This window comes from Rattus rattus, chromosome 7, assembly GCF_011064425.1.
Source record: "Rattus rattus isolate New Zealand chromosome 7, Rrattus_CSIRO_v1, whole genome shotgun sequence".
Classification (NCBI taxonomy): Eukaryota; Metazoa; Chordata; class Mammalia; order Rodentia; family Muridae; genus Rattus; species Rattus rattus.
Genome location: NC_046160.1, coordinates 19,426,018 through 19,438,607, shown reverse-complemented (window position 1 = coordinate 19,438,607; position 12,590 = coordinate 19,426,018). Strand labels below are relative to the sequence as shown.

The window sequence follows — 12,590 nt, the reverse complement described above, 5'->3', positions numbered from 1 at the left end:
GTCTGTGAAATTGCCTCCTGGCTTCACATTTGTTTGTCATGTAAAACGTGAGTCTGAATGGTTTCTCTGTACTGGCTTCGGTGCTCAGAAGAAGATAGTCCACTCTTGAGTTCAACAAGAGTGTTGGGAGACCTGAACTAAGGAAATTCTATTCAGCACCACCCTCAATGGTCCCCCCAGAAATCCCACCGTGTCAGCAAGCCCCTTCTCTACCTACTCATCCTGCCCCCTTGCCAACTTCTTCAGTCACTGCACGAGCTTTTGGAACTGTCTGGTTCCCAGCAGAAGAAAAATCTGAAACCTCCCTTGGCTTTGGGTCACCTCCCTTTCCTCCCTCACTGTTTATCAGACTATCAATCCTACCCAGAGTCTCCTGACTCTAATCTCCTCTGTTCTCCCACTGCTGCTGTTCCCTGACATCCTGTACAGTTTCACAGCCTCTACTCCTCCAGACGATGCTTCCAGACTCCCCAGCTTGATCTAGTCCATTAGCTCCTTATCTTGTTTGCGGAAGGGAGGGCAGTGGGAGCCCTCTGCCTTGGGAGAGAGGAATAGTTTGCCACCTCCCTGGTTAGAATAGTGCTAGGACTGTCATTGACTTTGTTCACTGTTATTGTCCCACCCTTTGCCACGCCTGGCTGATCTTCCCCAGAGGGGAGCTACAATTTTGCGATGAAATGGTGCTTCCTGAGATCTCAGCAGCCCCAGCAGCCCCTGCGTTTAGTGAGCATTATGTTAATATAGCAATTATTGGTAATGATATTTTTACGGGTTTCTCATTTTTTGTTTGGCCCCTATCTTGCTGTGTGCATCCTTCTATGCCTTTTCATGATCTACCTTCTTGAACGCAGCTCTGCTAAACTCTTTGCACCGCTCTGAATTCTCTTTATGAATTTTACTTGGCCTCAAATGCCTTCCGGTCTTCTCTCAGCTCATCCTTGAAGAGACATCTCACAGCCGTGTGTTTCCTGTGACACTGTCAAATTGACCACGAAAAAAACAAAAGATGGTTCCCTTTTCCATGTCTGCTGTAATTCCACCCCGCTGCATCTCCTAAAAAGACTCAGCTTTGTATGCAGTTGTGTGCAAATTAAGTCGCTGCCCCCAAAACACTACCTGCCTGTGTGTGTGTGTTGTTGGTTTTACCTATTTCATTAGGCGCGTGGGGGGAGGGCGGTGAGAAAGAGGGAAAAACGGTTTTTGTTTTTCACTTCACCTCAGGCCTAGTGAAAAGTTTAGTTACTGCTATTTTTGTTTATGTCACTTGTCAGGGGCACCTTGTTTCCATGCCCCAAGGAAAATACAGTAGAGTTTTCCCCAAATTGTCCCCAATACTAGTATCCCCGGGGAACTGACCTCAGCGACCAATGGAACTGAGTCTCAAAACCTTAGAGTAGGCCAAGGCTGTCTTAGTCGCCGTCCTTGAGAGGGCGCTGCTCCCAAGTCCAATCCCCAGGGCTGGGAAAGAAATGCCTGCGCTTTCCCACAGGACTCTGGCAACAGCGCTTTGCAGATAGAGTCCGCGCGGCCGCAGAGCGCCTGCCCACAGACATGGCGGCGCCCAGCTTGGCTTCGCGTCGCCCTGACCGTGGGGCCGGTCGGGCTTTGCCAGTTCTCAGGGACTTCCTGCACGTCTAGCATTTAAACGCGCGCCGGGGGCGGCGGGATGCTGCTGCGGATGCGGAGCTGTGTGCGCCTCCACCTACTCCCAGCAGCCTGGACACCGCAGCAGCGGGGCTCCAGAATCCTTTAGCCACCTATCTGGGGAGACCCAGAACTCATGCTTCGGCTTCCCGGCAGGTTCGTCTTTAATTTCCAAGGTTGCAGTTCTCCTGACACGATCCGCAGCATCCTCTTCCCCAACCCCGCTGTGGATGAAGCTGGGGCTGGACTGGATCCAGCAGCTGGGGCAGCCCCGGCCATGGTGTATCTGAGCCCCGAGCTCTGGTAAGGCAGCTGTGGCGGCGTGGTTCGAGCTAGGCGGGTGCCACTCCCGGGAGCCTTCTTCCAGCTGCCACAATGTTCAGCTGGCTGGGTAACGATGATCGCCGCAAGAAGGACCCTGAGGTCTTCCAGACCGTGAGCGAGGGGCTCAAGAAACTCTACAAGACCAAGCTGCTGCCTCTGGAAGAGTATTACCGCTTCCACGAGTTCCACTCGCCGGCCCTGGAGGATGCTGATTTCGACAACAAGCCCATGGTCCTGTTGGTGGGCCAATACTCTACTGGCAAGACCACCTTCATCAGGTGAGCCGCATCTGGGTGCTGAGCCTTCTGGGTTCAGAACCCTTCTGAGCCTAAGGGTTCTGAAGAAATCCCTGTGGGAGGCCTCAAAACTTGACCCCGCTGCCAAGTCCCCCATTGAGTCCTACATGATGTCCTTAGCCCTGGTCATTTTGAAGCATTCAACTAAAGAATCCTCCCTGTTGTCTGGTTTACCTTTGCAGCTGAGTTAGTTGTTCTGATGGTCGCAGGCCTGGGAATGGGGGGTGAATTGGAGACCCTGGGGTCACTCGTTCTTTATCATTCTTCCTTCTCTCTGACAGCGCTTTTAGGTCTGTCTCTGAGAGAAGAGAAGCAGGATACTTTTAATAGATTTCCTTCTTTGATCGTAATAGTTCAATAATCCTATTAAAGCTCACAGAAGTAGAGGAGACGCTGAGAGGCCTCATCCGGCCCTTGACTTTGCAGATGAGATAGAGTTGACAGGAGGGTAAGCGATGTTTTAGAGCCTCAGGGATGAACGCAGCCCTAGATGTGTGTGTGAAAATGTTAGCTAAGTGCCTGTGATGTTATCCATTGAATGATAGAAATTGGGGGCTGTAAGCATTCAGAGAGAGTCAAAACATCCGTGTCTCTGAAGAACAGGCCTCTCTCCATCTTCAGTGTATACAATCTGTAAGGCCAGGCTGCCTTTTTCAAAGGTTGAGGGGTTCCAAGGGTTGGTTGCTTATGGCCCTATGCGTTGAGAGTCACACTCTAACAGGTGCAGTACCCTCCCAGAATCAAGGCTACCTACATGCAGACGGTTTGAAACCAACGGTCCTCATATTTGTGGGTTGGCGTCGGTGGTGTACAAAGCCATGTGCTTTTCTTGGTAAGGACAGCAGCGGAGTTGACAGCCTGGTGACTCATTTCCAGTTTCTTATGTCTCCAGTGCTAAGCTGCTGGGAGTTGTGTATGTACCGTGCTAACCTGTCCTATCTGAACAGAGCTCCAAGTCATTTGTCTTTGTGGAGTGGACAGTCTTGGGTGGGTCAGCTTGATCCACAGCTTTGCAAGGCCAAATGGTTTCTGAAGTGGGGACCTGGAGGTCGTGGCTTATCAACTTTAATATGTTTTAAACATGAGAGATAAATCTGTTTTTTTTTTACTTTATTTTTAAAAACCTCAATTGCTTTTCTTAAAAAAAGAAAATAATGAGAACTGTAGAGCTCTCTTTAGGAAACTACACGTAGACCCTAAGTTTAGTGTTGAGTGCATTTAGCTGGGAATACAGAGGGAGAATCTTAGACTCAAGGTCAGCCCTTAATTTTATTAAACGCCAGTTGGTGCCAAATGTGCTTCAGAGATACCTCAGTTGTGCACACACGCTCCTTTTATCGATGCTCTCCATCCTATTGGGTTTATGCCTCGTGGGATGTGTGGGCAATCTGCACACTGTTCTTGGCTTCACACAGCCTGCCCTGGCTCTCTGGCCATCCTTGGTCAAGACCCTGAGGACATTAAGCTCCTGGAACATCTCCTTCCCCCAGCAGAAGCACTTTGGTAGCTTCTGTGCCTGAGCATCTCCAGGGACTAAGTTCTGGGGAGTTCCCAGCAGCCATCTTGCAAAATGGGAGGGTAAGAAAGGTGAGTGTGTTTTAAGAGCTGGGTCCCCGAGCAGCAGAAGGGTTTAAGTGCCTCTGTGTGGGATGCCCTCTGGGTTTTGCCTGAGTCACCACAGGCTGTTACTAGATCTAAAGAATTGGCAGAGTGAGGTACCTCACGTTAGCCCTTATCTGAGGGAGGCAGCTCCCTCTTCTTTCTTATCCTCCTAGGCCAAGGGGCACTTCCTGCTCATAACAATAACTGAATTTAGCTCACGCACCCAACGCAGTTTCCCCTCTAGAGAGAGGGCAAGAGTCGAGAGAGTCAACTATCAAGACAAGGAAGACTGTAACACAGGGGTTTTCCCCAAACCAAGCTGCACATTTTTCTCTCTTCTCATTAAATCCAACAGTTTCACTTATTCTTAGAAACTGAAGAATAGAATTAACTTGAGAAAGAAACAAAACCGCCCATAATCTATAACTCAGGAAAAAAATATTTAAGATAATAGGTTTACCTTTTCTGTCCTTACAGCTGTCTTACACTATGTTGAGGTCATCCCACAAATGTCATCTCGTATGCTAGTTTTTTGGTTATAGTTATAGTGTGAATATGCCTCACATAACCACCATTTTATCAGCTATATAATATTCCGCTTGAGATAGATGCAGTCTGTTCTTTAATTAACTGCTTCTTTTGAGTGTTTCTGAAGTTTCCTGATTTGTTTGCTGCTGCTGCAAGTTTCCCCTGAATAGCGTATTTTCCACAGATTGGTCTTTTTTTTCCCCCAGATATTACAAGAAGCCAGAGGAAAAGAAAGTCAAAGGTTATGCAGCATTTTTCATAAATATTTAATCTTTAAAAAAAAAGTTTCTCTATTGAGTCACGTTCTGGAATTGCCTTCCAAGGCGGTAGTGTGCACAACTATCACCTTCCCCTGAGTGTGTGCACCCTTGCCTGGCTCTCAGAAGCCTTCTCATCTCTGTCTGGGGCCTGAGTCTGGGAAGGACTCACCCCCTGAGTCCCTTGTCATTGGCTTTTTGTCTCCTGAGTGTCCGTCCACTTTCAGCTCTGTGTGTTTGCCATGAAATCTATTTCTTGTCCTGGGAAGAACACACAGAAAGGACATTCTTCTAATAACTAATTGACGTGCTATGATCTCTGCCTGAAATAACTTCCCTGGCTTAAGGCCCAGCAAACCCAGAGTAATAAAATAAACAATAAATTGGTCTGTGGGTTGCTCCCTCCATCACAGTCTGTCTTTTTGGAGCACACACAGTAGCTCGGTGTCCCTGATGGCCTCCTTCCACCTCTGCTCTTTCTCTTGCTGGCCTGAAGCTTTAAGCCCCTCCTTCTTTGGACCTGTTGGACTCCTGGCCACCCTTTCTTGCTGTTTATTTTCTGGGCCTCCTCTGTCTTCTGACAGACAGGAAAGAGGAAGTAGAGGTAGGCAGGCGCTAGTCCAGGTACCAGCTGCTACTGTGGTCTGCTGGGTCTTTGCCTGGGCTGAAGAGGAGAGGTCTGAGGTTCAGAGCCCCCACTGGAATGTCTGGGTTGATCTTGGGCCTCTTCTGTAGTAAACCTTGGACCACTGGGATGCTGGGTGTTCCAAAGGGAGCCCACATTAGCTGGCTCTTTGAACTGTTCACATTTCTTCTAGGACTCTGCAGCCTCCACCAAAGGTGACTGAGGTAGTTTTTCCTGTGTTTGCTCCATTCAGGGTGGCTAGGGATGGGGTCCCAAGACTGGGAGCCCAGACCTTATCCTGGGCTTCAATATGTGATTACCTCATGAAAGATGATTTTCATGGAGACCAAAGGCAGAGAGTTCACCATCCTGGGGAAACCCACTCCTCTGTGGACTTAACTCTGCCTACATCAGTACCTCCACCACTTCAGGGCTCTGCTATCCGGAGTCAGTGGATGCTGCTCCTTTATTATCTATGGTCCTAGTCTGTTGGGTTCAAAGTGAAGCTGGATAATATTCAGTTGCCTTTATCCAAGGCTCATCGGTTCCTGAAGGGAGCAAAAAGCTTCAGACTAGAGTATCTGCCTGCCTCAGGTCCAGTTGAGGAATCACCTTGAAGCCAGGCATTTAGAAGTCAGCAGAGAAACAGTGGAGAAAGGTTTGCATACCATTCCCATTGGCTGTGGGACAGAGGTCTTAACCCAGGCTCGGTCAATAGAACCTGGCTCCCCTAGTTTTTAGCCAAGTGGCTGACAAGGGAGGTTACACCTCTATTTCTCTCTGGTCTTGTTTCCTTAGCCATAATTTATGAATCCTAGTAACCACTTCGTAAGAACAGAGTTCCGAACCAATTTGCACCATTTAGTTCCAGGTACAAATGGGACGGTGGGTATCGATCCCTTCCCTCTTTCTAGCTAAGGATGACCCTCAGGAGGTAGGGGGCAGCCTTCTTCCTGTATCACCACAGCTTGGTGAAGGCGAAAGCATGCTGCCCCACTATACTACAGAAGGGCAGAGGAGTAACGTGGTGCTGGACTACGTAGTGTCCCAGATGGGCAGGCTTGTCATGGGGTGGAACCAGCAAGGGAATGCTAAGGCCAGCCAATCCCAGCCTAAACTGTTCTGCTACAAGTGCTTCTCCCCCATAGCAGAGGGTCCTCGCCCAAGGCACCATGGCCAGTTTTCCTTGGGCGTAGAGCTGACGTCTTAACCTAGCTACAGTTTTCCATCTGCTTTGTGTCTCTGTGTATATGTTATTCTCTCCCGAAAACTAAATCAGAGTAATGGGGCAAGATTTATCCTGGCTTTATTTTAAAGTAGAAGGACCCATGGCTGAGATACTCAAAAGATATAGACGGCTAACATAAAGACGGGACAGTTGTGTTTCCGAACATGCTTGAACTGCCTGCAGGGGAAACACTGAGATCCCCTGTTACAGGAGAGAGGGCAGAGTCTGTGGGTTTGTGGGTGAGGTGGGGCATGAATCTGTTGAGGCTTCACAGAGGACACATCTGACCTGGGTTTAGAGACGAGATGGGAATGTGCCGAGTACCTGCCGTCAACCCCGAAGGGTTCATTTTCTCTAATTATTGTTTGTGTCATTGTGGGGGAAGTCTGCTACGGGCCTTGCTTTCTCAAAACTCTTGTGTATTACCTCAAACCGTTTAAGGTTTTAGCTGTCATAGTTAGAAACCAGGTGTTTCCCTGTTTATCAGCCAGGGAGGCGAAGGCCTTTCTTTTAAAAACGTTCAGTTACTTGGGTATTTATTTACTGTGTGTGTCCATGCTTGCTCGCCTGTGTGTATGTGTATGTCCTGTGTGCGGAGGTCAGAGGACGGCTTCTACCATGCTAGAGATGAAACTCAGGCTGTCAGGGTTGGCAACAGCCACCTTTACCCCCTGGGCCGTCTTGCTGGCCCTGCTGTGCTTTTGAGCAGCTTGTTCTGGATCATGTTGGTGGTAGAGTTGTGGTCCCACTCAAGAGAACAACAGATTCTTCAGATGACTTGGGCCACCTAACCCAGAGCCCCCAGCAACAGTATTTGCAGGTCCTCAGCCTTCCCTGTCTGGGGTTAAACCCAGCAACTGCTCAAAGCGCGGGCCTCCTTGCTGGGGAGATGGGTGCTTGGAAGACAGGCCCAGTTGAGACTCTTGGGCTTGTGCCGTACCCTGAATACTTAGGTCATCAGGAAAGCAGACCACATGCTTAGATTGCCAACTAAGCAGGGCATAAAAAGTGAGGAAAGTGTTATGAAATAATTTCTAGTTAAGAAGCATATGAAGAAAAATCACCCTCGTTGGGGGGGATCAGATTTGTGTTGAGTTTCCCCACACATATTTTATGGTTTAGCCTTTATTTATTTTGCATTGGATGGCAAGGGACGGGAGACAACCAAAATCCTTGCAGTGCTTTGGGACCTCGAATTTTGACCCTGAACTTGAACGTGCCGTGATTCAGCTGACTCCACTGCAAACCTGAATTAACACTGTCGTGTCGCGGTGCAGGTAAGGTCGACTACGTGGGAGGAAGTTCAAAACAGAAGAAACATAAACACAATGTAAGGAGTGTTCTGTCCCTCCTCACTTCATGCGTCCCCGTCTCAGCTGGTCCCACCCAGGCTTGAATTAACTTTTCTTCTTTTTACACAGCTGTGGGAATGTTTTCGCCCGGCAACAGAGGCGATCTGTCCCACACCCTCTAAAGAAGTAGTGCATGAGATTCCTCAATAGATTTTCCTTTCTGGATACAGTGGTGGCTTTGTTTGAGAGGCCCCCGGTGCCACAAGCCATACCCAAATGTCTCTGAGAATTTATCCCGTCCAGTTCCTGCACGGCCCGACTGTAGCCTCTGGGTATACCGTTGGCCTCTGTAGTCTCTGGGTTTCCCTAGACTCGAACGTGGTCAAGTTTTAGGTCCTGTGAGTACAAGAAGTCAGCAGACCCAGCCCAGAGCCCTTGGCCCAGCCACCTCAGGCAGTGGCTCCACAACTCCCCAGGAAGCTGACCTGTTAGGCTGGGCTGTGTCACCCTTTGTTCATCTGCTGAGTACAGCATGTCTTCCAAAGCCAGAATCTGAGAAGCCTTCTGAAGAACATTAGCTCATTGCTGCCGTGGCCTAATTCATGCTGGGCATTTTTGAGGCTGCCTCTGAACGGTTCTTTCCATCCCTTTAGTTCAGCCAACCCCATCCACACCCCGCCACACCTCCTCTATGGATCTGCATAGGACTGAGCAGCCAACATCAACTGTCCCAAGTCAGCACCCAGATTATCACAGGGAATCTGCCCTTACTGTTTCTCAGTGTCCTTTTCAGAACCACAGGGTCAAGACCTTCTCCTGCCATCTGATAGCAGGAGCACATGCATGTACATCATATACGTAGACATATACATAGGTATGCATATACACATACCTGTGGTCACTGAGATGAGGTGTGCAACCAGGAGTTGAGTTTTGGAGACATGTGTTCCCACATTTGTGGATCCCAGTGCCTCCCCTTTGCCCCAGGCCCTAGCTCTAACCAGCTTCTTGCCAAATTATATACTTTGGGGGCTTATATCACTTTTCTCTTCTAGTTCCACATGGGGGGCAAGGGGCATCATCTTTGGCCTGTCCCCAGAGGCAGCTGCATTTCCTGGAGGAGGCATAGGTTGTGGCTATGGAGAGGAAAGGCGTGGGTTCTTAAATCCAAGTGCCAGGCTCAGATCCCAGGTTCTCTGTAACTTACGTACACATTTGGGCAAAGTAACTTTGGTCTTTTCCCCTTTAAAATGAGAAAAGGTGCTCCACACGGGTACACGTGTCACTAATTTAACTCCCAGAAGAGTCTATAAGGTGGAGTTACTCCCTAGGTCAGCAGTTCTCAACCTGTGGATCGGGACCCCTTTGGGGGTTGAGCAACCCTTTCGCAGGGGTCACCTAAGGCCATCAGAAAACACAGATGTTTACATTGTGATTCAGAACAGTAGCAAAATTACCATTATGAACAGCAACAAAAATTATTTTATGGTTGGGAGGTCACCACAACATGAAGGGAGTCGTACACCTACCTGTTCATACGCAACATGTCTTAAAGGGTCACAGCATTAGGAAGGTTGAGAACCCCTGTCCTAGGTACATTCCACAAGGAAGATCATCACACTATTAGCCCAGTGGATATGAATATGAGATGAGATGGGCATGGAACATTTAGAACAATGTTTGGCACACAGGAAAGAAGTAAGCCCAATGATGATGCCCTGCGTGGTGGAGGGAGGTGCCGAGGCCATGGTGTTTGCAATAAGTGCCTTCTAAAGGGCATACTCCTCATAGTCAGAGAGCCAGGGGGCCTGTCTCACTCAGGAAGCTCCCAAGGGAAAAGTTCGCCAAGCGAGCAGAAACCATAGTCCTATGTGTGGCTTTGTTTTTCTGATCCCAGCTCCAGCACAAGCTCTCAAAATGACGTTCTGACTGGGAGAAATCCTTCCTTGATGCTCCTCCTAGTCGATGGACTGGGAGGGTAGAGGTTTGAGGAGATTCCCAAGGCAACCCAAGACGTAAAAGGCTCCCCCACACTGCTGCTGTAGAGTTAGTCTCTAAGCAGATCAGCAGCTTCCTCTGGGGTTGAGGCTACTGCAGCTGCTCCACGGGCTCCTTGGGAACGGAGTCCATAGCAACCCAGCTCAGGAAACATGGAATCGAGTACAGCTCCACATGCTTCCTGGAGGCACAGATAGCCTGCCGGGACCCAGAGGAAACCCAGCAGGCTTCCTTGGATGCTGCCCACCCTACAGAGGCTAAGGATGGCAAGAGAGCCGAAACTTGAGCCAGGGAGGCTGGACCTCTAGCCCCAGAGCTGTGCGGTCCTTGCCTAGACCTTGGTCAGCTTTCTAGGAGGCGATTTCTCAGAGGACTCAAAGATGGCGGAAGAGTGGCCCCAGTGTCTCCCTGCTGGGGGCATGGGTTCCAGACCTCTTAGTTGAGGAAGCCATGTGCTTTCAGCTTCCTCAGTGCCTACCTCAAGTGCCACTACCGGGAACAAGAGACAGCATGTCCAGACTTTCAGAATAAAATGTAACACTGAGACTTGCTATTATATATCAGCAGGTTTGTTTTGTTTTGTTTGTTTTAAGAAAATGGCAGGGTTAATATGGAACCCACTCTAATGGCCTGGCTATGTGTTTGAATCAGGTGGGAGCCCTATAAAGAGTAGCATTGCTAGGGTCTTGACCAAGCAGGTTAGAACCATCTGAGTAGAGCCCCGAATCCATCAGCTGATGCTCCACAAGGGTCTGACTACGTAGCCAGTACTAAGGAAGCTAGGCCTCTGTGGTTCCCATTGTTCCTGAGCCCTCACCTGTAGGTTTGTGTTTCTCAAGCAGCTGTAGTGTCAGAGAGCTCTGGGGCTGTCCTCCGTCTGGCCAGTCCTACCTCAGGGCAGATCTGTGCAGTGTTATTCAGTCCAGCCCCCACTGTCTGAGTCCAAACTTGTCCCAAGATCCTAAAGGGCTCTGCTGTCCCTTGTCCTTAGCGACTGCTCCCTGGCTAAGCTTGCTTCCTTTCTCTTGGCCTTCACAAGGGGTAACAGAGTTGGGGAGGCAGGAGGGCTTGAGTGCTCACTACCCAGGCAAGAAGAGCAGAGAGGTACCTGTCATGCCATGACACTGTCAGAGTTTCAGAAGCCGCCATCCTCCTGCTCCCTCAGGAGTGCCGTCACCAGGGATGACAATAAGTGGCTGCAGATGATAGTGTTCAGAAGTCCATTCCTGGAAGCCCAGGAAACAGAAGAAACTCTGAAGATCACACTGGCCAGTCTCCTAGTGGAACAGACCATGAGGTTCAGAGCAGGGAAGAGGCCTGCCTGGGGCCGTGCATGAGCAGAATCAGTTTCCAGAGGTAGAAAGTGAGGTTAAAAACCACCCCGTAAAAATAGGCAACCATTTGTCCCCTCCTTCCCTTCTTTCACCAAAATAATGCATCAATTCCTGTACCACCATTTTTCTCCCTTCTAAACAATAGAATCTGCCACCAGATATCAATAGGAATTTCACTTAAAATGTTATAATTCATATCATGGAATTCTGCATAACAAGGGTAAAGTAGTCTGGTTTGCTGTCTCTCAAATGTGTTAAGCATAAAACAAAATCATGCATGGCTATTATCTGCATAACCACTGTAGAGTATGTAAATTCCTACCCATGGGCTGCACAACATCCTCTGTGGTTTCTAAGACTAAAGCTGGGGACAGGATGTGTGTGTGTGTGTGTGTGTGTGTGTGTGTGTGTGTGTGTGTGTGTGTGTGTGTGTGTGTTCACGTGCGTGCACACAGGTGTCAGGTGCAATAGAAGATAAAAGATAAAATTTGATTTACTCCACTTCAGGTACAGAGATAAAAAAAAAACCAAACACTTAAAAAAACAACACACAGTTAATATCTCAAACCAACAACCTCAGCATGAACTGAAATATGGGTGATCAAACTGCCCGGTGCCTAAGGATGTAAGAGAGAATGTGTCTTGTGCAAGTACAGCACAAGGTGTCTTGAATATAGTCTTATGCTAGAAGCTTCCATCAATTGAGTAATGACAAGAAGGGAAGGTATAAACTGCTTAAAAACTTCATTTAGGGGTAGTGAGATGGCTCAGTGGGTAAGGACTCCGGCCACCGAGCCTGATGGCTGAGTTCAATCCCTAGGACTCACAGTGGAAGGAGAAAGCCAACTCATTAAAATATCCTCTGATTTTCAGATAGGCATGATGGCACCGGCACGTCAACATGTATAGTACACACACACACACACACACACAACACACACACACACACACACACACACACACATACACACACACACTAAATAAAACTATAATACACACAATAAATAAATACATATATAGCAAGAAAAATCTCCAGTCACCTGTGTGCAAGTGTGCCTAAGCACAAAACCTATAACACATGTATACATGGAATATTTCTAGAAGGCTACGGAATGCAAAGAACAAAGACTGGACAGAGGAACCAAACTCTAGGGTGAGTTAGGACTCGTTTTCCATAGTTTATCCTTTATGCTGCCGTTTCGTTATATCACACAGACACTTTTTAATATTAAAGAACTAGTCGCATGTATAACAAATGATCTCTAGGAAGCCAGAAGAGCCCCGGGATTGTCTAATTATGTGCCTGTGTATGGAAATTTCAGCTGGTTACTTTGATTTGTGAAGTCTGCAATACTGGAGTTAGGAACCAGCTTCAGTCCGTGGGTTATTTCATGGCCCAAACCTGAGTTAGGGCAGGGAGAGGATCAAGAAAGCTGAGTATGTGAAGTTCAGCTAAACTCCT

At 48.4% G+C, this 12,590-nt stretch overlaps 1 protein-coding gene across 1 annotated transcript in view; it reads left to right on the top strand.

Moving 5' to 3' along the window:
- The first annotated feature begins 1,552 nt into the window (after positions 1 to 1,552).
- Ehd3 (EH domain containing 3) overlaps positions 1,553 to 12,590 on the top strand; it is a 25,121-nt gene continuing 14,083 nt past the window's right edge. Inside the window, exon 1 of the mRNA XM_032908937.1 lies at positions 1,553 to 2,246. Coding sequence (XP_032764828.1) covers positions 2,020 to 2,246 — 227 coding nt within the window. The 5' untranslated portion in view covers positions 1,553 to 2,019. The remainder of the gene's footprint in view (positions 2,247 to 12,590) is intronic.